Raw genomic sequence first — 25244 nt, 5'->3', positions numbered from 1 at the left:
CTCTGTTTTTTTTTGGCTTAAATCTTCAACTGCACAACCGTTCTTTTTTTAACCAAATCAATCCCATTAATTAGATCACTAATTGATTTGAAGAACCAATCATCCCTTATATTAAGATACTATCCATAAATAGATGATATTCATTAATTACTGATTGGATAATTGATGTATCAGATACAAATCTAATGTATCAGAAAAGTTGAAAAAAAGGGGATATCGGGTAATTTTGATACAATGAGGGATGTATAGTAATTAAACTTTTCCATTAAGAGATTTAGGTAAAGTATACTATGAATAATATCACTCTAGTACAACCCAGGAGAATACATGTGCAAAAGGTGCGAAAAGTTGCCAAACTTTTAGGCCCAACCTGAGCCAATCAAACTCTATACATCTGGCAAAACTCCTCGACATCATCCAGCATTGGAAGTTTAAATCCTATGGTGAAGGGGTAGGTGTACACAGTAGAAGAGCCACAGAAATGGTGTATAATACGACACATCCTCTGAGGTTGAGTAAAACTCTCCTCACCTTCCCCCAATCACAATCCTCTGTTCTTTTAAAATGAGCTCCTCCAGAATCAAAGAAGTATACTCCTCAACTTGTTTACCCTGACTATTGCTTTGATAGTTATTAGTAAAGTTCACGAGTTCTAGGTATGATATCATAAGCAGTTACCTCTGTTTTGATTTCTTAATTGGCAGATGAAGGTTCGCTGATGGGAGTCTTCCCTTTTCTCCTTATCAACTTGGAAGGTCCTCTTTGACTTACTCCTCCACAGAGGTAGACAACAACATATTTTCAACATAATTCGTGAGGGCAATGATAGATGTTCTAGTGCGTGAAGATGGGCTGAAGAAGACATGGACATAATCCTAGAAAATGGAAAGTAAGAACCTTTGGAGTCGAAGAAAAGAAGTCACGATGCTTTAGTTTCTTGGATTCACAACACAAATGAAAGTCAAGAAGAGAAGTCGAAACAGAGGCAAGTTTAAATAGGCAAAGTGTCATCATTGCCTCGGTAAGAAATCAAGTGGATGAGCATGACATGTATCACAGCTGCAAGTGAATTGGATTTTGGATTTCAATTGACTATGACCAAAATCATAACTAAAACAAGCTGTAAGCGACTCCAATGAGTGATTCATGATGTTTGTTATAGCAACAAAATGGTTCAACTTACCTTTACTATGTAAAAAAGAAAATACATTATTTAAACATCTAATATAATTTGCAAATTTATTACAATTAAGAATAAAAAATTCTTATAAACTTAGATATTAGATTAAATGTTCTTTTTATTTGTAATGGTCACTAGAACAATATGCAGCGCAACTACGATATGACATTAGGATGGACATAGTACAGTATTAAAGTTCAATGGGGGCTTATGTCCCATGTCTCAGGACTTACGTCTCGCCCCATGACCCGTATTAGGTAAAACACCTCGCCTTAGCCTCCGTCTTTCAAAACACTTATCACAGGCACAGGATTGAAAAAACGCTGACGATTCAATCTCTGGAGTAGCAATGATGGATTTTAAAATGAATTAACAAAAAAATAATACCAAACAAAAATAAAATGAAGTAGAAGGGAAGGAGTATTTATTTTTATTTTAGATGCTTCCATTCAACCATGTTGGCAACTTTACAGTATCAAATTTAGATGTCCTTGTTAAAGTCGAAAGTAAAAGCCCTGACCAAAATAAAAACAAAATCAGAAGTAAATTCAAAAAATAAATTGAAAGAAAAAAGAAGAGGGGCAAAAAATGCTTAAGATGAATAGGAAGCGTTCAAGAAAGCGAAGTACTATGACATGTACACTCCAGTCCCCTCATGCATTGCTGATTTCCAACTTACACAGGCAGTTTCTGACCTTTTTCCCCTTTCCCCCAACCCCAACTCGCCGGCGTGCTTTTTTGCCCTGAAAGGATTGGAAGAGATAGACTACATTGCCAAGACTAGTGGGGTTGCCAAGCATCTTATTTGCTGCATTTGTTATCTGGTTTAAGATACTAATCACTCACTCATTATCAAGACAATTGAGATCAGAATGATCTGTAAGGATTGGAAGAGATAGAATACATTGCCAGGACTGGAGGGGTTACCCAGCATCTTAATTGCTGCACTTGGAATCTGGTTTATAATACTAATCGCTCAACTCATTATCAAGAAAATTGAGATCAAAATCATCATCTGTAGCTGTACCAGTATTGTTAACTTCCAGAGGTTCTGCTTCACCAGCTAAAGTTAACATCTCCAATGACCCCTTCTTAGAGCCTGGATTTCCACCATCATGCTCATTAAAATCGTTCTCATACTCATCCAGTTCCACTTCACTATAAAGGATTTCCTGCAATAAAATCCGGTAGATAAGATAGCAGAAATAACAAAAAAAAAAGTAAGCTAATTCAAGAAAGGGACTAAATGAGTTGATAAATCCAGAAACGTGAGCATTCTAATTTGCTAACCGATAATAAAACTCTGCAACAATCCCTGCCCTACTCCAAACAAAAAGCTTCTAAACAAGGTTGCAAACAAAATAAAGGGGACAATTTGTTGAATTTCCTAATCCCCACCCAACACCGACAAATATATTGAGTTCTATTCTTCCTTGAAACATATTTTGAATTCTTGAAAGATGTTACTGCTCCATGCAAAAAGATACAACTTATCACATAAGACATCATCTAATTTTTTGTTCTTTTGTAAAAGACATCAGACCTAGTAACATCAAAAAAAGAGAAGCATCAGCAAAAGCAAAACACTTGGGACTTATAAGTAGCCACTTCAAAGCATGGGGACACAGAAAACAAGCTATCGTTCTATGTGGTCAGTACTAATTCAAGGGTGGATCTTCTTGAGCTAAAACAAAATTAGAAAGAACAAAAAGGAACTCAAAACTAGATAGTTGGACTAATTTGTTTCTGGGTGAACTAAGTCCTCCCTTGCAAAGACATCGGTGAAACTGAAATGTCTATCTCATTGGTAATGCAGGGTTGTAAATAAGAGATAAGTATTGAAAACACCCCTAAACTTGGCATGAGTTATTACTTTAGTCCCCCAACTATTGACAGCCTTAAAAACACTCTCTACTTGATTAAGTGAATTAAAAACACTCCTCTTATGCCACGTGTCATCCCCCACGCGTATATTTGGAATTTTCTGCTTATGTGGCGTATACATTGATATATATATATATATATATATATATATATAGTTTTAAAAAAATTAAGTGTTGAAATTTATCAATTAAAAAGAAAAGGCACACTTATAAAAAAATTACATTTTTTTCTTAACCCCATCCCCTAGACCCCTACGTAGTTACCCCAACCCCACCACCACCCCATCCCTCACCCCCCCCCCCAAATCTTTTAAAAGTTTTCTTTAAAAAATTCTTATTCCACACCATCGCGTACCCTGACCACTCCCCACCCCCCAAAAAAAATTAAAATTACTTTTAAAACAAAATTATTATTATTTTCTTACCCCATCCCCACACCCTACCCCCGTCCCCTCCCAACGCACCTGAAAAAAAAATTAAAGAAATTATTTGGGGGTGGGTGGGTAGTGAGTTTGTGGGGGTTGGGGTACTGGGTAGAAGGGATGGGGTGGGGTAATAAAAAAATTATTATTTTTAAAGAAAAAAAAGTTTTTTTCTTTTTTAATTGCAGAATTCTTAGGATTTTTTTTAATTATTTAAATATTTTTTAAATATTTTTTTTACTATGTATATCTATGTGTATGCCACATCAGCAGAAAATTTCACATATATGATTGGGTGGATGACATATGGCATAGGGGGGGTTTTAAATTCACTTAATTAAGTAGAGGGGTATTTTTAAGGCTGTCAATAGTTGGCGGACTAAAGTAATAATTCATGTCAAGTTTAGGGGTGTTTTCAATACTTATCTCTTGTAAATAAAGCAAACTGTTAGACTACTGTCATCAATTTAACTCTTCGAAGTAGAAAGTTAGCTTATTTAGTACCTTGTTGATTTCCGATTTAAATGTTAGCTCCACATCTTCCGAAAAAGCTGGTTTCTCTGACTCTACAATCCAGTCATACAGCAAACCTTCTTGCAGAACACTATCGAGGAAAATTGGATCACTTGACATCTTCCTTATCTGACGATCCCTAAGTGTCAGGTTATTGTGGACGTATTTGATATCATTTAACCTTTTCTTTGCTACACGGTTGTGCCTCTGACTGTGGATCTGATCATATACACTCCAATTATGCTCACACCCAAAAGATGAGCAAGTCTGACTAAGTATTCGTACAGCTATCCGTTGGAGCTCTAAGCAATTTATTCCATGTTGTTGCCACCAAGCAGCTACAAAACATAATTACGATCAGTATAATTTGCAAACATAGTTCCGATTTTTATCCACATAAACTAGGGAAAACAATTTTATGACATTAGAACTGAGAGAATGACAACTCATAATAATTACCAGGATTAAGTTCCATTCTGGTACTAATTGCCAAGTCTGTTCCAAAATCAGCTTTAGCAGAGCTAAAGTCTGATATCTGAAAAATCACATCAAGCAAATAAGTACACACATAAAATAGACAAAGAAGTCTTATCATCCAAAAGGTTCAGGGTATGAAAAAAAAATTAAAAGGAATTCTCACTTGCATTGAAGCAGAAATTCTTCTTGTATCGTCTGGCTCCAATCTCACAATGCATGCATTCAATCCACGTACAATGTCTGGATGCTAAAATAATACACACATTCAGAAAAGGTGTAACTGAAGTTCGACGGAAAACAATTCTGAAGTAAGAATACTCTCCTACCGGAACAAAATCAGGACGATACCGGTGTGATGGATTCAAAAAATGTGCTGCTAGATAGAGAGGATGATGAGATAATGAATTCCAGTTGCTATCTATGATATCCAAAAAGTTCTGATATTTGTGCTCAGCATCATTATGAGTGGTTCTTATAGCAAGTTTTGCCTGGTATACACTGTTGTAAATGAAGGGTATTGAATGGCTTTCATTGCTAATGATTTTCTGAAGCACTTCAAAAATGGGGTCCACTAATTTCCTAACATATTGCATCTTCCTCCAGAATGTGGCATTCAGTACGATTTTCTCCACCTCTTTACCATCTTCCAGCTTTGAATACCGAGATGAAAGCCATTTATTTGACTGGAACATCCTCTTAAGACCATTTCTGTGGTCCAACAAGCTCTGAACAGTAGCGAAGGTTGAAGAAAATAGAGTCAAAGAGGGTTTCAAGAGTTCCTGTCCAGCTGTAAATTCTTTTTTCATGAGAATTAATAACCAGAATCGATTGTAAATGAACTTTGTGATCTTTTGGCCTTTCTCCATACATTCTCTGACCCATTTTATTTTCACAAAGTCTTCAAGGATGCGATCAATACAATATGCAGCACAAGGAGTCCAAAATAAATTCCTTCTTTTCTCTTCAAGCATCTTTCCAGCAGCTTGATAACTCGGTGTGTTCGGAGTAATCACCTATGTTTATATTTTTTGCCCACATAGTGGGGCAGGAGGGTCAGGTGAATGGAAGATCAAAAAACTTAAGAACAGAAACTAAGAGAAGGAAGAAAGCAACACCTTACCTGCACAACATTCTCCTCGCCCATGTCCTCAACCACTCTGTCTAGCAGCTTAAAAATACATGTCGCATCTTCAACTACATCAGTGGCATCAATTGAGCAAACAAAGTACATACCACGGGGGCAACAAACCAAAACATTGATCAAAGTCCTACTCTGTGTATCTTGCCAACTGTCAGCCAAAATAGAACAACCTGTGACAGCCCAGGAAGCTTTGTACTCAGACAGATGATTCCTAATGGATACAATTTCATCTTGTAGAAACCTTCCAGATAATACTCGGCTAGAGGGTCCTACTAGACCTTCTCCATATTGGCCTACCAATTCCAGCATTTTCTGAAAATAGGGAGAGCTTGCTGCATGTGGAGGAACTCCTGCATGATAAAAGAACTTGCAAATTGAAGATATGACTTCCTTGCGGAATTTTTTATTAGAATCTACTTTCACTTGTTTTCCAGAAGCTTGAAATAGAGACCTTGGGGTTCTTGTACCCAATGTGCCATACTTTGGCCTTTTTAAGAAAGATTCAGACCCAATACCAGGAGACATCCCTTTCAAACTTCTCCTAGAGTCTCTATCTAGCTTTTTATCTCCAATCAAAAGCTTCTCATCATTCATATGGTGGTGTAGTGCCTCTTCTTCTTGGTCTTCGTCCTTCTCTTCATTATCTGAAGTCATATAAAAGGATGATAATTCTTTCATATGAGGCCGTCTGTGCCTCCTTCCTGTGCGATGCCATTTCATGTTCTCTTTTATTCTAAGATATACTTCCTCAGGAGCACTCTTACAGGGTGCAACTTCCCCTGGTATTCTCGCTAGATGTTGCTTAAACCGATTGATACCTCCACTAACTATCTTCTCACAATAGTTGCATTTTACCTTTTTCTTCCTCTCGTCCTGAGGGACACCATGTTCCCAACCAGGATCAACATACCCAAGTGATCGAAGAGGATTCATATTTATAATCAATCCCTTGTCATTCATCAACTGCTTCCCTTTACTTCTATACCCTACCTGATCTTCCTCTTCGGTATCATCACTGGCATGAAAATTAAAATATTTTTGTTCATCATATTCAACATGCCTCGGCTTCTTGCTTAATCGACAGCCTTCTAGGTTTTCTCTCATTTTCAGGCATACATCCTCTGGAGCCTTGTCACAATATGTTACCTCACCAGAGACTCGCCCTAAATGTTGCTTCAATCTGGTTATCCCACCACTTACAATTTTCCCACAGTAATTACATTGAACCTTCTTTTTCCTCTCATCCTGAGAAAAACCATGCTCCCATCCAGGGTCTACATAGCCAGTTGATCGAAGTGCCATATCTCCAACCACTTTGAGGTCTCTTTATCTCTTTTGGTTGAACTGTGATCTCCCTGCAGGGCAAGGAGCAGAAAGGGTATGAAAGGTCATCACACCCACTGAAAAAGATGGTACAAGAGAGGGACTAGGACTATCCGTAAAGGAGAAAGGTAAAAGAGGGTACACATCTTCAAAGTGCGACATATAGAAAATTAAATTAGTTACATTGGTTCATCTTAACCATGTTCAAATTGAAACTCCAAACTTAATATTTACATCTTTCACATTTTACTAGTAAGTTCGGTAGAGTGCTTCGACACTATTTTATGTCCTTTCATTTTAAAGCCTTGGTGGATTTTAAAATTTGATCCGCAAGACCAGTGTTTTTGGAAGCGCGGAGTGGAAAAAAGTAACAAGGGTCTGCTTCGCTTAAGGCATGAAACGAGAAGCAAAGATAAACCTTGCACAGATAAGTAAAATGACTAAACTGAAAAGAACTCAATAGTCTTAAGAGGGGAAAAAATCAAACACAGCAAAGAATTTCTCAAACTACTGAAGAAAATAGAGAGCACGTGAAAAAAAAGGCAGTAGCACACCTACTGCGGACAAACAGTAGAGAATAATTTAAATAAATACAATAAAATTAAATTAACAAACTGAAAAAAAAAATAGAATAATTTAAAAATTCAATTTAATTAATTAAGTGAAAAAAACACGAACAATTAATGAAATAAAAGCTGAAGAAACAGATGAACACATCAGAGAGCACTAAAAACAAAGTAGAGAAAGACTACGAGAAGAAGTGAAAAAGAAAAAATAATGCAACAGCAGAGTTATCACAACAGATAAGAGAAAGAAAAAGAAATTGCAGCACAGCGATATCACACAACAGAGAAGAGAAAAAGAGGAGGAGATGAAGAAGGAGAAGAAGAAAAGAAGAAGTAGAAGCAGCATACCTGGAGCTTGAAGAAGATAACCAGAAAGTAGTGAACCCTAGTACAGAAGAATGTCGCACTCAAAGAAGGATAGAAACAATTCGATACAGGCCGGCCGACCCTGTTCTTTTCTTTAAAAGTCAGAACAACAAAAGTGAACGCTTCTGTGCTTCACCTCTTCATCTCGCCTCTGCCAATGAATCGGCCACTATTTTGAACTCGTGTCGCCTCAGCCGTGTGAAGCACCAGTCCTTCGCCTCGCCTTGTTTCACCGGTTAAAGCGATGAAACGATCGCTTTTCTAAACACTGCAGGAAACTGGAATCCTCTTATGATTTTGTTAATAGGTATACTTATGCCATATGAGACTAAAAGAATGAGACTTTGAGACCAGAGATGGAGGGTATCGTTCTCCAAAATATCAATCCAAGTGAAACAGAAATGTTAAGAGTAATCATTGGAGGTGGACCGTGAGATGATGAAATGTGATGGGATAAGGCACCGAGGATGGATTTACTCACCTTTTCCCAAACATTTTTTAGACGAAGGTTAAACCGATGCTATGGAGTGGTTGCACATTGATTCCACCGAATGGCAGCTCATGCAGGATTTTCAACTCCTCCTCTATCCTTTTGATCCCCAAAGAAAGGCAATACCATGAACATCACTGACTATAGGCTTATTAGCTTGGTTGACAATATCTACAACATCATCAACAAAGTACTATCAACGAGGTTTAAAGGGTCGAGGATAAGTTGATATCATCAACAACAACAACATACCCAGTGAAATCCCACAAGTGGAGTCTGGGGAGGGTAGAATCTATGCAAACCTTACCACTACCTCGTGGAGGTAGAGAGGGTGTTTCCAAAGACCCTCGGCTCAAGTGCAACATATACAGGTAATAAGAAGAAGGAGACAGTGAAGAAAATATAGCAAGTAACACGAAAACGGTGCAAAGTCTACCAGAAGAGAACAAAAACAACAAAATAGAGCAATAATCGAAACACATTAAACAACATACACACATAAATATCAAAAACAAGAACTACAATAATACAACTAGTACAATGACAAACAATAACCACCCCAAGCAAGAGAACACTTTACTACCTACGAACTTTCTACCATAATATTTGTCCTCTACACCCTCTTATCTAAGGTCATATCCTCAGTAATCTGAACCTAGGTCATATCTTGTCATATCACCTCTCTCCAGTACTTCTTCGGCCTACCTATGCCTCTCCTTGTACCCTCTATAACCAACCTCTCGCATCTCCTCACTGGTGCGTCTACGCATCTCCTCTTCACATGTCCAAACCATCTCAATCTCACTTACCTCATCTTGTCCACCACGCAAACCACTCCCACCTTATTCCAAATATCTTCATTTCTAATCTTATCGCTCGTAGTATGACCACACATCCACCTCAGTATCCTCATTTCCGCAACATGCATCTTCTGAACATTGGAGTTTTTGACTAGTCAGCACTCTGCCCCATACAACAATGTCAGTCTAATAACCACTCTATAGAATGTACCTTTGAGTTTCGATGGTACCTTTTTATCACAAAAGACTCCAGAGATGAGCCTCCACTTTATCCACGCAGCACCAACACGATGTGTGATATAATTGTTGATGTCCCCACTCCCCTGGATGATAAGTTGATATCCAATTTGAAAATTATTTTGTTGTCAGGAAACAAATCATGGATTCCAACCTTATACCTAATGAAGTTATGTACTCAAATTCAAGGAATGGAGTTCTAGATATCTCACCCTTGATATGTCAGTTAGACATCAAAAACGCATCTGATCATGTAAATTGGAATTTCTTATTGTATCTTCTCCATAAATTGGGTTTTGTGGGGAATTGATAAAGAAGGATCTATCCCTGTATTTCAACACCAAGCTTCTATGTGTTATTTTTAAATTTTAGGACACAAACAAGGTAATATATTACCAGCCATGTTATTGTTGACGATGAAAGCATTAAAATATTAGAGGAGATGGTTAGGGGTGGATACTTGAGGGAATTAGAGTATGATGCATGACCAAGGAGGAAACTTCCATCACATATAAATGACACTTTGATTTTCGATCCTCATATTCTACTTATAAGAGCATTATCAGAACCTTGATTTGGTCCAACACAATGTCTAGACATCAGTATGAAGAGAGAGATACACAACATCTAAGGATTAGCATATTTTAGAGTAGCTTATTTGCCACTAAATTTCTGGGTTTATCTCTAGAAGGAAGATTCAAGGATAGCATATTCCAGAAACCAGCCCGACAAAGTTTGAAAAAGGGAGGTAGGGGTGAAAGAAGCAGTACTTGACCGAAGGGTATAATCCTATTGATAATGTCAAGCTTGTCAAACATTCTTCACATTCTATGTTTCAGTTTCTGTTAGTTAGCAAAGGGCCAGGTTAATTAATAAAAGATGCTTTATTCATGGTATAAACAGAAAAATGAAGTAATACCTGATCGCTGTGGGTTGGGTCACAAATGCAATTAGTGCTAGCAGGTTGAGCATCTGTAAATTATATACTTTTATGCGAGCATTCACTGGAACATAGATAAGGTGATTTCCGCGAGGAATTCCATCTGATAAAAGATAATTAATGGAAGGATGTCTACAACGGTTTGGACAAGAGTTTCACTTGGAAACAGCCAAAAGATACAGTTTGGACTTGATATTGTGATAACACCACATTGGAATATGACTTTCTAACTTATTCTCTATTACGACTTACGAGTAACAATATGATCCTAAAAACGGAATGGAACACAATTAACATGAGATGGATCGATTAGAAGAACCAGAGGATTGCGAACTCATGGAGGTAGAGGCTACAATTAGTCATAGAGAGCTTTAAGGAGGATGGTAGAATTATTTGGGGAGTGTTAACTAGAAAATGTTCCACTTTGTAATCTTACTTTGGTCATTTGTTTAATGAAGGTGAATCAGGACTTCTATGGAATTCCAAGTGGAGATCTAGAGCTCTAAGGAAGTGGGTGTCTTTTTTGTGTGGTGTACAACATGGACTGCTATTTAACAACTGACCATCTGAGGAAACAAAGCTGCAAATTCCGACTATTTTGTTGAACTAGTTTTTCTACACGTGTGTTGCACGTGTATGCCGAGTTATGTAGTACACAATCCAATAACTTAATATCAATATTAGTATTAAAACCTTCTTTAAGTACATGATTGACTTTGAATTACTATGTATAGATCACATCTGTTTGTATGGTCTGTTTAGTGACAAAACTCTCACTTTTATTATCACTTCCGGTACTGGGAGAGGCAATTACCATGTTATTAGCCGATTATGAAAGAATAAGGTACAAATTTCTATAAATGATCAATGTAAAACATGATATATGTTTCCGGTGTGAATGAGAGATAATTCTTAAAGAAATTTGACACCTTCACTTACTTTCATCTCCATGAAGATACCTTTTATACGACAAATTTTAGTGGTTTAGCAACGGACGAAATCCGTCGCTAAAACCAGTATTTTTTGTAGTGGATGCTTTACTTGGTCAGTAATAAAGTTAATGTTTGACTTAATGAAGAAAGAAATATTACCAATATAGTTAATGATTACTTGAAGAGATACAAATATGTGTGGGATTATACAACCAACCGTAGCAACAGTTCAAAATCAGATAGGAATGTTAGTTATATTATTAACCAATCTGATGGAATTACACCCCTCAAATAAATTTTATATTTATGCTTTACCAGACTTTGCAAAATAATATCATATTATAAAATAATTTTTTTATTAAATAATTATACACAAAAGAATAAAGTGAATGTTTATGTGATCAGAGCCTACTCTTGGGAGCACATCTTGTCTAATTTGTGGGAACAATTCTTCCCAATGATTGGAATAGAGGAATCTATCAATTTTGGAGGTTGTTCTCTGGTTCTCATCACTTCTCCAAGTATAAGATCCTCCACATAAAGGAGGATCAAATAACTCCATCTCGTTGATCCAGTCAGTGAACTCTGTCATTGCCCCAGATAGGTAATGGATGTCAGTTCTTTCGATTGGATACCTTCTAACATTGAAGTCACCACACACCACCCATGGTCCATCAAAAGGAGTTTCTAATTGATGTCATCTTCCCCTGCAGTTCCCTTCTTATTATTCCGTTGCAATCAACATAAACTGCACTTAAAAAACAAGTGAGATTTTGTTCGATGCCCTCTAGTTTACATGTAAGCATCTGACCAGCAGTCCCTATCAGCTCCCTCTTCCAAAACCTTTTGTCCCACATCACTACAATCCCTCCACTTCTACCCACTGTATCTAAGTGGAACTCGCTCATCCACCTGTTATACCACACCTCTTTGAATAAAGCATTGTCAACTCCCCTCAGCTTTGTCTCTACAAAGACATAGACGTCAGCCCCCCATTGTTTAGTTAAACTCCTAATGAGACTCCTTTTACTCCCCGCCATTCAGCCCCCTTACCTTCCAAGAAATAATATTGTTCTTCTTTTATGTCTAAGAGGTGTTGTTCCCCCTCTACCTCTAGGTTCCCCGTCTTTAAAGTTCATGTGAAATTCTAAGTTTCTTAGCTCCTTAGGGACACTATGCTGGTTGTTGTTCCTCTTGATAGCCTCCTTCTTTTGATCTAAGTAGCCACTCTTTTAGTCTATCTTCATAAGTAAATCAAAGGCTATTTTATCACATCCCTCGAAAGCTGCTCCAAACCTCCTGCTAAAATTCAAGAACATTAGACTGCACCCATATTGTGGCTCTATCTTCGATTTTCTTTTCTGAGGGAGGTTCTTCCATCTGTAAGGGCATAAGCTCTTCAAAAATTATTATGTGTCCCTTGGACCGCTCCCCCCGATCTTCTTCATCCTTTTTGTTTGAAGCATAATCCTTCCCCATAGAAGAATTTCAGCAAACTTTGTCTCTTACCTCAATGCGTTGCATGTCAATATTTATCAATTCTTTGCTACAAATTTTCCTCGCCGTTGACAAATTTGTCTCCATTCTCATCATATTCTCCATCTCTATTTCTGTATATGAGTTTGGAGAAGTAAGAACAGAGATTTGGTCTTCTTGAGAAGATATTGAAAGGAGATTTGAGCTTATTCCTTTAATGAAATCACACTTTAGGCTTTTAGAAGTTTGGGCATTAGGAGGCCTAAAAAATTTTCCACAAACCCAAAACCCTTTTAAACTCTCAGCTTCTCTTGGGTCCACCTCCTTCACATGTGAAACCACGTGCCTTGCAGTATCCATGTAACTTCTGAGCAATGAAGTATGGGGAACAGTTGTTCTCTCTATATCCCCTGGATAAAAATTTGAAATTTTATCCCTAATTCTCTCTTCTGTCTCAATCAGATGCAGACTAGGGCTTGCAATAGCTTTCCCTTTCTTTTTCATCGTACTGACTTCTCGGTCCCTAGGCCCATCTTCTTCCTCCTTGTATCTTGTCAGAGCTTTGATCCAAATCGGAAGAATAAAATAAGGTCGCCATCACTAATCTCGAACTTGGAAGGGATTTTCTATCTTAGCTCGATAACTCGAAGTCGAGCCTATCTCAGATGGTTTTTCAGTAGCGTTTCTTCCTCCGTCTCAAGCCACCTACCACATAGGTCTCTGATTTGCTTCATCACCTTATCGTTCCATAGTTGTAGGGGAAGTTCTAGAATCCAGACCTAGAACCAATCAAAGATGGTATCAGGATGGAAGGCTCCAGTCATTGGCTTCCACCATTCTAAGAGCTAAGGGTGATTTTTCTATCTCCAGTCACCCAAAAAAATGTGCTCTGCATCTCGTCTCGACTAGAACTCAAAAAGAAAATGGGTTTCGTTCATGTCATAGATCTGCATATTGTGAATACCCCTCTAGGCCCAGCTTCTAACATCAGTTCTGGTGGGTATTTCATCACAATCGGGGAATCTGCCAACCAGACTTCTACTCAGAGGACCCCTGTCGCCTCTCGAAAACGACGCCGATGTCCGACTTTGGTCTCCATTGCACCATTTTGGATTAGACCGATAGTATTACCTACAAAAGGCTATAACTTCCAAATTTTGAAGAAAATTAGTATCATAATACGTACTCCTCTATTTCAATGTGTTTGACCTACTTTCTTTTTTAGTCCATTTTAAAAAGAATGACGTTTTTCTTTTTTAGCAACTTTTTAATTTGTTTGACCTACTTTCCTTATCAGAGTACTTTCGCCGTTTTAAGAACCACATTGTTATCAAGGTAGGAAATGGTTATAAGACTTCTTTCTGGAAGACAAATGGTTGGGGTCAAATAGTCTAAAGGGGTTGTTTCCTCTGATGTATGGAGTGGCAGTCCAACAACAAATGCATATGCCAGATTTATGGACACAACAAGGGTGAGACATCCAAGTTAGAAGGAATTTCGATGATTAGAAAATGGATACAGTGACTAAATTCTTCAAAGTGCTAGAGGAGTTTAAAGGCAGAAATGATGAAGCAGATAGATTATGGTGGAATATGGACTGCAAAGGTATCTTTACGGTTACCTCTGCCTATAAATTTTTTAACCAATGAAATCAACAGCCACAACAGCGACCATGAAAGCATATTTGTAAGGTGAAGATACCTTTCAAAGTTTGCCTATTTCATTTGGTTATTGGCAAGGAAAGTTGTTTTAAGTCAAGCAAACCTTAAGAAAAGGAAATTCTCCCTTTATTCTAGATGTTACCTCTGTGGTGAAGAGGGTGAGACAGTTAGTCATCTATTTCTACTGTGCAGCTATACTATAGATTATATCTCAGCTATGAAGGATTTTTGTCAGCCTCAGGGGTATTTTTTGGGTTATGCCCAACAAAATCACACAACTATTATATAGTTGGGAGGAGGCAGAAGTAGGAGCTGCAGAGGAAAGAGATGGAGGATTGTCCCAGCCTGTATCTGGTAGACAATCTGAAAAGAGCGGAATTCTAGATGTTTTGAGGACAAAAAATGTAATCTACATAAGATCAAGTTAAACTGCATTAAGCTTTTTTGTTTTTGGTGTAAATAAATGTACTTAGAACATATTGAGTCAATCATTGACATCCTAGGCTCTTGTTAGGATTGTTGATTAGTTCTTTATTTTGACATATTGTAAATATGGTTTTCAGTACAAGCTATGTATTGTCCTTGTCAATATACACAAATGTTACCTTCTCAAAAACAAAATGATATGTTTAATTGTCTTGCTCTGCGGACTTTATTGTCTACCTTATGTATTTTATTTGTCTTATCAAACGAGTATTATTCCATATGTACTCAGATCCCTTTTGTCGAGGGCATGCATTTCACAATGCAGGTTCTAACGCTCAAGTTGGCGATCCTCCTTAGGCTTCCATTCAACAGTTCAGCTGCTTTGGTGAGCCCCTTGCTTATCAGGGGTGACGTTTAGAAATCATATGATGTATTCAAGTGTTTTTGGGTACGTCGGAGCCCTGTCCCGACATTTCTAATTTTGATAGGATTTCTTAGAGGCTCTAAAGACTTGTGTTAATGTCTCATGTATGTTTTGGCTCACTCTTTATGACTAATGTTAATCTCATGTTTCGAAAACAAAGATCCTCATTATGTATATAAGAAGTTCTTTTATGAAAGTTATGCCTTATGTCTCACAATTTCTCTGTGTATCATGTTTACATCATGGTATTCAATTCATGTAGAGCTGGTCTGCTCAATCAAGTTAAGGCACAGGGTGTCGGGTTTGCCCCACTAATGTTTGGAACACGACAGCTCATTGCTTGTTACAAAAAATTTCAACAATATTAAGCTTAAGATATCATATAAACAAAGGAGAGAATGGTGTTTGCCCCATGTCTCATTTATCAAATGAAGACCACTTAAAATTTTCACTGGCACGAGACAATGAAACCTGAAAGCAAACAGAGGAGAATTTTTGCAGATGCTGTGAAGGAAATAGAGTGCAAAGTTAGCAAAATTTACACTGATGTGTGACAACCCTCAACTCTAAATAGAGACTCTAAAAACATATTAAGACCTAGGAATAAACAGGGTTAAGTAAAGCCTACATGCATATAACGGCAATTGCTTTCAGACCACAAAACTGTAACTAGCTGTTACTCCCAGGAGACATATTTCATCAACCATTATGCAATACTTCTGCGAGGAAAAAGGTGTTCAGCAAGGATTTTCTTTGGTGAGCTTCAGATAGATGTGTCAATTGATCTGAACGTCAATTTGTATGAAAACTTACAAAAACTGTTAAAAACCCCTACATCCCATACACAGTCAGCCACTCATGTGTGGGAAAATTCACCAAAGAAGGACACATTCACTAAAGCCAAGCAACAGACTATAAAGTGAAATTCAATTTCAATAAGATTAAATGCAAAGCCCCATGAACTGAGAATATGTATAACAGGCGCATAGTTGTCGTGAACATTTCTTTCTTCATAGAAACAATATGATCTTTAGGGTTGGGATAGTAACAGAAGCAAGAATCAAATTTTCGAAGTCAAGAAAACATAGTAAATTCTAAACAAAAGTCGTGAAGATTTCAAGAATTACCTCAACACAATCCCAAAACCATTTCAGAAAAACCCCAAGAGTGGCAGAGAAACCAGAGGGCTAGATTAGGAGCTTGTTGCAGAAAGAAAAATGAGACGCCGAGAGAGTAATTGACTTTTTGACTTTAACTTATTTAAAATAGCTTATTAGTTGTTAAGTAAGTGAATGTCCACTTGTGTTTTTAAATGAAGTGGGGCCCACTGAAAGTGGGCATCCCACTAAATTAACTCCTATATAAACATGCCATATTGGCATGAACGGATGTAGAAAAACAAAACATTTTCTGCTTCGTTATATTTCTTCCTTGTTTTCCCTTTCTCTGTTTCCCTTCCGTTTCCTTATTCTCTCCGTTAAAATTTGTTCAGATATAGAATATTTTATAACACGTTATCAGCACGAGGCTCCGGCTAATTTTCAAGATAACAAAAGTGGTAAGAGTTTTATTTAATTTTATTTTTATAAAATGGCAAATATTTCCAAAATTGAATTTGTTGCTTTGGATATCTCTGGAAAAGATTACTCCTCATGGGCACTAGATGCCGAAATTCATCTTGAATCAATGGGTCTGGCAGACACCATCAAAGATGATAACACGGCATCTAGTCAAGACCGTGCAAAAGCTATGATTTTCCTCCGCCACCATCTTGACGAGGGTCTTAAATTACAATATCTTACATTAAAAGATCCCTTGAAATTGTGGAAAAATTTAAAAGAAAGGTATGACCACCTGAAGTTGGTCATGCTTCCACAAGCACGTTATGACTGGTTAAATCTGAGACTGATGGACTTTAAAAATATAACTGAATATAATTCTGCTTTATTTAGAATTATAGCTCAGTTAACTTTATGCGGAGATGAAATCACGGAACAAGATAAACTTGAAAAAACGTACTCCACATTTCCACCCGCGAATATGCTCCTGTAGCAGCAATATCGCGAAAAAGGCTTTAAAAAATATTCTGAATTACTTTCTCACCTTCTTATTGCTGAAAGACATAATGAACTATTAATGAAAAATCATGATAGTCGACCAGTTGGTTCTTTGCCACTCCCTGAAGTGAATCAGGCAAATTCTAACCAACGAGAAAGAGGCCATGGCCCCAGTCGTGGTCGTGGTCGTAGTCAAAGAAGAAATTTTAATCATGATGCTCGGCTGGCACCGAGAAATAACCAGCAATATAAAAGGCAGGGTAAAAAGCCAAAAGCTTTACCGAAGAATAATTCAGAAACAATATGTCATAGATGTGGAGGTGTGGGGCACTGGTCGCGGATTTGCCGGTCATCAAAACGCTTGGTTCAGCTATATCAGGCATCGTTAAAGAGGGCAGAAAATAATCCAGAGACAAATTTTATCTCTGAGGACAATATTGAGCCCATGCATCTGGATGTAGCTGATTTTTTTAATTTTCCAGAAGTAAATATGAATGTTGATAAGCCCGATAATATTTAAACAATTCTCTTTGTTATTATATGTATTAAATATTATGTTTGTATTTTTCTAGATCCATGTAATAAAATAAAAATTTGTATAATAAATTATGTATTAATTATAATATTTACTTTCTTTCTTTGTGAAGAAAATATGGAAATGCCTCAAATCTTGTTTGGATCAATGATAAATCACGAGGATATTTGTGTAATTGATAGTGGAACAACCCATGCTATATTTAAAGACGAGAAATATTTTTCCAATTTACTTAGAAGAAAAGCTAATGTTACTACGATATCTGGCAATTCCAAAATGATTGAAGGCTCCGGAAGAGCTACTATAATTCTACCTAAAGGGACAAAAATTGTTATAGAAGATGCACTATTTTCTTCTAAATCCCCAAGAAACTTGTTAAGTTTTAAAGATATCCGCAGAAATGGATATCATGTTGAGACATTAAATGAAATGAATATTGAATATCTTGGTATAACCAAGAGTGTCTCAGGCCAGAAATATATTTTAGAAAAATTACCAACTCTGTCTTCTGGCCTATATTATGCAAAAATTAGTGCAATTGAAGCAAATATGATCGTAAACCAGAAGTTTACTGATCCAAATATATTTGTGCTATGGCATGATCGAATAGGTCATCCTGGATCAATAATGATGAGACGAATTCTTGAAAATTCAACTGGACATCCATTAAAAAACCAGAAGATTCTTACAAATGATGAATTTTCATGTGCTGCTTGTTATCAAGGCAAATTAATTGCCAGGCCATCGACCCTGAAGGTTGGCATCGAATCTCCTGGATTTTTAGAGCGTATACATGGAGATATATGTGGACCTATTCATCCACCAAGTGGATTGTTTAGATATTTTATGGTCCTAATAGATGCATCATCTAGATGGTCTCATGTGTGCCTGTTATCATCTCGCAACCTGGCGTTTGCGAAGTTGTTAGCACAAATAATAAGATTGAGAGCGCAATTCCCAGATTATCCAATTAAGGCCATTCGCCTTGATAATGCTGGAGAATTTACATCCCAAGCATTTAATGATTATTGCTTATCAATTGGGATAAAAATTGAACATCCTGTTGCACATGTTCATACTCAAAATGGCCTTGCAGAGTCATTTATCAAGCGCCTACAATTGATAGCAAGACCTCTACTAATGAAAACAAAATTGCCAATTACTGTTTGGGGTCATGCTATTTTACATGCAGCAGCACTTGTACGTCTAAGACCGACACATTATAATAAATACTCTCCGTCACAATTAGTATTTGGTCATGAACCAAATATAGCCCATTTAAGAATTTTTGGTTGTGCAGTATACGTGCCTGTAGCACCACCACAACGTACAAAAATGGGCCCTCAACGAAGGTTGGGCATATATGTTGGGTTTGACTCACCCTCCATAATTCGATACCTTGAACCGTTGACTGGAGATTTATTCACTGCACGATTTGCAGATTGTCGGTTTGATGAAACAATTTTCCCGCCATTAGGGGGAGAGAAAAAGGAACCCGAAAAAGAAAAAGAAATTGCGTGGAAAGTTTCATCACTATCACATTTTGATCCACGCACCCGCACATGTGAGCAGGAGGTCCAGAAGATCATCCACTTACAGAAAATAGCAAATCAAATGCCAGATGCATTTACTGATTTGAAACGGATAACTAAGTCACATATCCCTGTAGTGAATGTACCTATCCGAATTGATGTCCCAAAAGGACCATCTACAAGTATCATAGCTTCTGAATCTCAAACACGCCAGAAGCGTGGTAGACCGTTGGGTTCAAAGGATAAAAATCCTAGAAAAAGAAGCGTAAGAAATAATAAAGATGATACTACACAGGAACTTCCTGAAGAAGGTCAAGGTTTGAGTAATCCTGATATTCCTGAAGAAATCAGTGAACCCGATACTCAAGTGAATGAAGAACTTTCAATAAGTTCTACCGGTGATGAGATAAATTTAGATCGATCAAAAATTACGGTGGATAATGTTTTTGCGTATAATGTTGCAATTAACCTCATGCAAGATAGTGAAAGTCTTGAACCTAAATCCGTCGAAGATTGTCGACGTAGATGTGATTGGCCAGAATGGCAAAAGGCAATTCAATCAGAATTAGACTCACTTGCTAAACGTGAGGTTTTTGGACCAGTAGTCCAAACCCCTGAAGGTGTAAAACCAGTTGGCTATAAATGGGTTTTTGTTAGAAAACGAAATGAGAGAAATGAAATTGTAAGATATAAGGCACGCCTTGTTGCACAAGGATTCTCTCAAAGACCCGGAGTCAACTATGAAGAAACATATTCACCGGTTATGGATGGAATAACATTTCGATATCTCATCAGTTTAGCTGTACATAAAAATCTTGAAATACACATAATGGATGTGGTTACAGCTTACCTTTATGGTTCACTTGATAATGAAATTTACATGAAAATCCCAGAAGGATTAAAATTACCTGAAGCATGTAAAAAATCTCGGGAAGTATACTCAATAAAATTACAAAGATCATTATATGGTCTGAAACAATCAGGGCGCATGTGGTATAATCGCCTAAGTGAGTACTTAATAAATGAAGGCTATATTAATGATGTTATTTGTCCATGTGTTTTTATTAAGAAAACAGAATCAGAGTTTGTTATACTCGCCGTTTATGTTGATGACATAAATCTCATTGGAACCCCTGAAGAGGTCCCAAAGGCAATTGAATATCTAAAGAAAGAATTTGAAATGAAAGACCTTGGAAAGACAAAACTTTGTCTAGGTCTGCAAATTGAACATTTAGCAGACGGAGTTTTTGTCCATCAATCTGCCTACACTGAGAAAATCTTAAAAAGATTTTACATGGACAAAGCACATTCATTAAGTACTCCTATGGTTGTTCGATCACTTGAAGTAGAAAAAGATCAATTTCGACCTCCAGAAGAGGATGAAGAAATTCTTGGTCCTGAAGTACCATATCTCAGTGCTATTGGTGCACTTATGTATCTTGCTAACGCAACTAGGCCGGATATAACATTTTCTGTTAATTTGCTAGCAAGGTATAGTTCTTCCCCAACGCGAAGGCATTGGAACGGTATCAAACACATTTTGCGATACCTGAAGGGTACGATTGATATGGGTTTGTTTTATACTAACAAAGGTTGCGCAGACCTTATTGGTTATGCAGATGCAGGTTATTTATCGGACCCACATAAAGCCCGATCTCAAACAGGCTATCTATTTACACACGGAGGAACTGCTATATCATGGCGATCTACAAAGCAGTCCATTGTTGCTACTTCTTCAAACCATGCTGAAATAATAGCAATTCACGAAGCAAGTAGAGAATGTGTGTGGTTGAGATCGATGATACAGTTCATCAAAGAAAGATGTGGCCTGGAAAATGATGTCAAAGTACCCACAATTATATTCGAAGACAATGCCGCGTGCATAGCTCAATTGAAAGGTGGCTTCATAAAAGGAGACAGAACGAAACATATTTCACCAAAATTATTCTTCACACATGATCTTCAGAAGAATGGTGATATTGATGTACAACAAGTTCGTTCAAGTGATAATCTTGCAGATTTATTCACAAAGGCATTACCTACATCAACTTTTGAGAAATTAAGATATAAAGTTGGAATGCGCCGTCTCCAAAATATCAAATGAAGCTTTCATCAGGGGGAGTAAAATACGCGCTGCACTCTTTTTTCCTTAACCAAGGTTTTGTCCCACTGGGTTTTCCTGGTAAGGTTTTTAATGAGGCAGCATTCAAAGCGTATTACCATATGTGTGTATTTTTTTTTCCACTGGGTTTTTCCTAGGAAGTTTTTTTTATAGAGGCACATTACACGTGGACATCCAAGGGGGAGTGTTAAGTAAGTGGAATGTCCACTTAGGTTTTTAAATGAAGTGGGGCCCACTGAAAGTGGGCATCCCACTAAATTAACTCCTATATAAACATGCCATATTGGCATGAACGGATGTAGAAAAACAAAACATTTTCTGCTTCGTTATATTTCCTCCTTGTTTTCCCTTTCTCTGTTTCCCTTCCGTTTCCTTATTCTCTCCGTTAAAATTTGTTCAGATATAGAATATTTTATAACAATTTAAACGTTTTAAAAAATTTCATCACATTATCACAGTGACAAAAGCCTAAATCTCATTATATCCGCAAGATCACTCTCATTGTCTTTAATGGTTTGATCCAAAAATGCTCTTATTATTAGTTAATGGATTAAAAATAGATTTTTCCAAGTAAATATATTATTTCTTCTTTTAAACAAACATTTTTTCCTAATGATAATTTTTTTAATTAGAAAATATTTATCCTAATTCAATTCGAAAAAATATTAAGAGATATTTTTTTTTAATTTTATTAGAAATTTTTTATCGTTATCTAAATAAAAATTAGCGTCGAAATTACTATGAGGGCATTTCGATGAAAATATTACTTTTAAAGAAGCATATTCTTGTTTTTTGTTTTAAATCACTTTAACTTAAAAATAAGTAAAAAATAATCTTTTTTTCTTCTTAATCTAATTTTAACATTTAAAATAGAATTAACTCTATGCACCTTATAATAGATAATGCATGTCATGTATAAATAAGATTATAGTAACTCCATCATTAATTTTTATTTAGATAACGATTAAAAATTTTAATTAAAAAAAAAATATTTCGTACACTTTTCATAACTGAAGTCGGATTAACAATTTTAATTAAATAAAGTCATCATTAGGAAAAGAATGTGTTTTAAAAACAATATTTGGAAGAGGGTATTTTTGATCAATTAAATAATAATAAGGGCATTTTTGGACCAAACTATCAACTGAAGACATTTTTATTCATTTCACATAGTTCAAGGGCATTTTGATCTTTTTTCGTTTATAATGCAACATCATATATTTAAATTATCTGCAAAGGATTCTATCCGGTGCTTGATAGAATTTGTACTTCAAGGCGGTTACCATGACTCTTTCGTCGTGATGACTTAGTAAATGAAAGGTGTGTTGGGTATAGTAAGAATAAATGGAAAATGAAAAGAATATGAAAGGAGGGAATATGAAGTGCTTTCATATTCTTTAGTGAAAAACATTTCTCCCACATTGATGGTGGAAAGAAAAGTCTGAGTGTTTAAATAAGGAAACACTTCTACTTATTGTTAAAAGGGTTGGAAATATAACCCTCTCGCGTCGTTGTCATCGCTCGCTTTAGCTTTAACTTTGGCTTTGAAAAATGATCAACCGAGAGATAATTTTTGGACAAAATTTTCTTTAACCGTTTATTTAATTAATTATAAAATTTTTAATTATTAAATAATCCAACCCAAACGATCCAATTTTGAATGGGATCTGCGCGATCCATTCAGTTTCTTTTTCTAATTTATTTAAAATTTTCGTCATTTATTGAATTGTTGTTCCAAAAGGTTGCAAACTTTCTCTTCTTCTTCTTCTACACAAATTAATTCTAATGTACTTTGCTCTTGTTGAGTGATTCGCTGATACCATTGTTTTTTGTAGCAATACAATGGTGAGTAAAATCGTTCTATCTTGGGAGGATATATTTATCTACCCTCGGGTATTTGAGAGAAATAATTTTCTTAAAGACATATTGTGTATTCAGTGGGCTCTATTTTCATCTTTTCAATATTGTTTCTAAATTTTGTTGCAGATTCTATTTTCAATCTGATTTTTAACTATTTGATTTTGAAAACATACTTAATTTAGACTTTGTTGTTTCTTAAGAATTTATGCAAAGTTGTTTTCTAAATATTTTAGTAAAATAGATTAGATAATAATAATTTTACGGAAAGTACTATTTTTTTATTATTAATCTTTATTGTTGTTTGGAGACTAAAACCTTCTGATTTTTACTTCTTCTATTTGAAGAATATAAAATTTTCACTAAAACAATTTGATAGTACATTTGGTTCGAAAAATATAAAAATTTCACCAATTTGTTAAATATTAAGTATGAATTAATATTTCAACTTGAAGAATACAAAAAAATTGTTGGAATATCAAAGTTCATACTTGTACAATAATTTATAAAATATAAAAACTTCATCGTTGTTGTTGTGATAAGTTTGCAATTATGTTTATTTCTTACTCAATCATTTTGTCATTTTTTACAGTAAAAAAAGGGCAATTGAAAGCACTAGTACTTCTGTGACTTTTGTGGCACCAAACTGAATTGTTGTGACACCAGTAAAAAAAATCGAGAAAATTCTCTAGAGTTAATTTCAAAGGATGTAACCAAGGGTATTTTTCTAGCTTACCACTCTTGGTGTGCAAAAGTTCACCAATAAAGAACCTTCTGTGTCTGCCGCCGATATACCGGATAGGAAAATATTCATGATTGTTGAGGCATGGAAACAAGCAGACTTTCTATGCAAGGGCTATATCCTAAGTGTTAATAAGTTGCTTTAGATAAGCTAAGCCAAATAGGCCCAATCATTTTTTGGGGCTTATTTTAAGCAAAAAATAACTTTAAGTTGGCTATCCAAACACTCAAAAAAACTGAAAACAGCTTATAATCTGTTTTCAGCAACTTATAAGCCAATCCAAATTGGCTCCAATTTTTAATCATTTTGGTCTTCTTAGGATCAACCATAATATCTTCACCGAAAATAATATGGCCAAGGAAAGCAACTGATCTCAACCAAAACTCACATTTCCTAAACTTAGTGAATAATTGATGATCCTTGAGAACTTGCAACACAATCCTCAAATGACCGGCACGTTCCCCTTTGCTCTGAGAATAGACCAAAACATCATCAATGATCACAATCACGAACATATTCAAATATTGCTTGAACATCCTAGTCATCAAATCCATAAAAGCTACAAGAGCATTCGTTAGTCCAAAATACATAACTAAGAATTCAAAGTGACCATATTGAGTTTTAAAAATCATCTTCGGAATGTCACATTCCCTTACTCGGAGTTGATGATAACCCGATTGAAGATCATAGCTTGCTCCTTGAAGTTAATCAAATAACTCGTCAATCCTTGAAATGGGATACTTATTCTTAATAGTGACTTTTTTCAATTGATGATAGTCGATACACATACGAAGAGAACCATCCTTTTTCCTAACAAAAAGGATCGGAGCACCCCATGGAGAGATACTCAGTCTAATGAAACTCTTATCCAACAAATCTTTCAACTGCTCATTTATCTCCTTAAGTTCTGTTGGAGCCATTCAGTAGGGAGGAAGAAAGATAGGTTGGGTATCGGGGAGAAGATCGATACCAAAGGTCTATTTCCCTTTCAGGAGGGATACCTGAGAGATCATCGAGGAAGACTTTCAAAAACTCATTAACAACCGAAACTGACTCAAGAGTAGAAGCTTTGGAATTTGTATTGCTAAACCAGACTAGATGACAGATGCAACCTTTGGAAATCATTTTCCGAGCTTTAAAAC

At 36.2% G+C, this 25244-nt stretch overlaps 1 protein-coding gene across 5 annotated transcripts; it reads right to left on the bottom strand.

The window, feature by feature from the left end:
• Positions 1–1582: 1582 nt before the first annotated feature.
• LOC129887367 (uncharacterized) lies at positions 1583–16493 on the bottom strand. Of its 5 annotated transcripts, none has more exons than XR_008766332.1 (9): positions 16385–16493; positions 7854–8139; positions 5596–6971; positions 4802–5488; positions 4639–4722; positions 4458–4533; positions 3990–4336; positions 1860–2352; positions 1583–1695 (listed from the first exon to the last, which is right to left on the bottom strand). XR_008766332.1 is itself a non-coding variant. In XM_055962441.1 (9 exons), the coding sequence occupies exons 4-9, from the start codon at positions 6916–6918 to the stop codon at positions 2149–2151; spliced, it is 2721 nt and encodes a 906-aa protein (XP_055818416.1). In that variant the 5' UTR covers positions 6919–6971; positions 7854–8149; positions 8353–8532; positions 16385–16493; the 3' UTR covers positions 1583–2148. The 5 variants fall into 5 exon arrangements, 4 of the variants coding, with proteins under 4 accessions (XP_055818416.1, XP_055818415.1, XP_055818414.1 ...); XM_055962441.1 differs by adding an exon at positions 8353–8532 and having other exon boundaries at positions 1583–2352; positions 7854–8149; XM_055962440.1 differs by having other exon boundaries at positions 1583–2352; positions 7854–8149.
• Positions 16494–25244: the final 8751 nt, after the last annotated feature.

This window comes from Solanum dulcamara, chromosome 4 (assembly GCF_947179165.1).
Source record: "Solanum dulcamara chromosome 4, daSolDulc1.2, whole genome shotgun sequence".
Taxonomy (NCBI): Eukaryota; Viridiplantae; Streptophyta; class Magnoliopsida; order Solanales; family Solanaceae; genus Solanum; species Solanum dulcamara.
Note: the sequence above shows the minus strand (reverse complement) of the source record. Positions and strands in the feature narration are given on the sequence as shown.

What these genes read in the sequence shown, in the direction of transcription:
- LOC129887367 (XM_055962441.1), bottom strand. Translation starts at nt 6,918, where the DNA reads ATGGCACTTCGATCAACTGGCTATGTAGACCCTGGATGGGAGCATGGT. An exon ending in ATCGTCCTGATTTTGTTCCG is followed by an intron (nt 4,723 to 4,801) that starts GTAGGAGAGTAT and finishes GTATTATTTTAG; the next exon opens with CATCCAGACATTGTACGTGG. An exon ending in TTAAATCGGAAATCAACAAG is followed by an intron (nt 2,353 to 3,989) that starts GTACTAAATAAG and finishes ATTTTATTGCAG; the next exon opens with GAAATCCTTTATAGTGAAGT.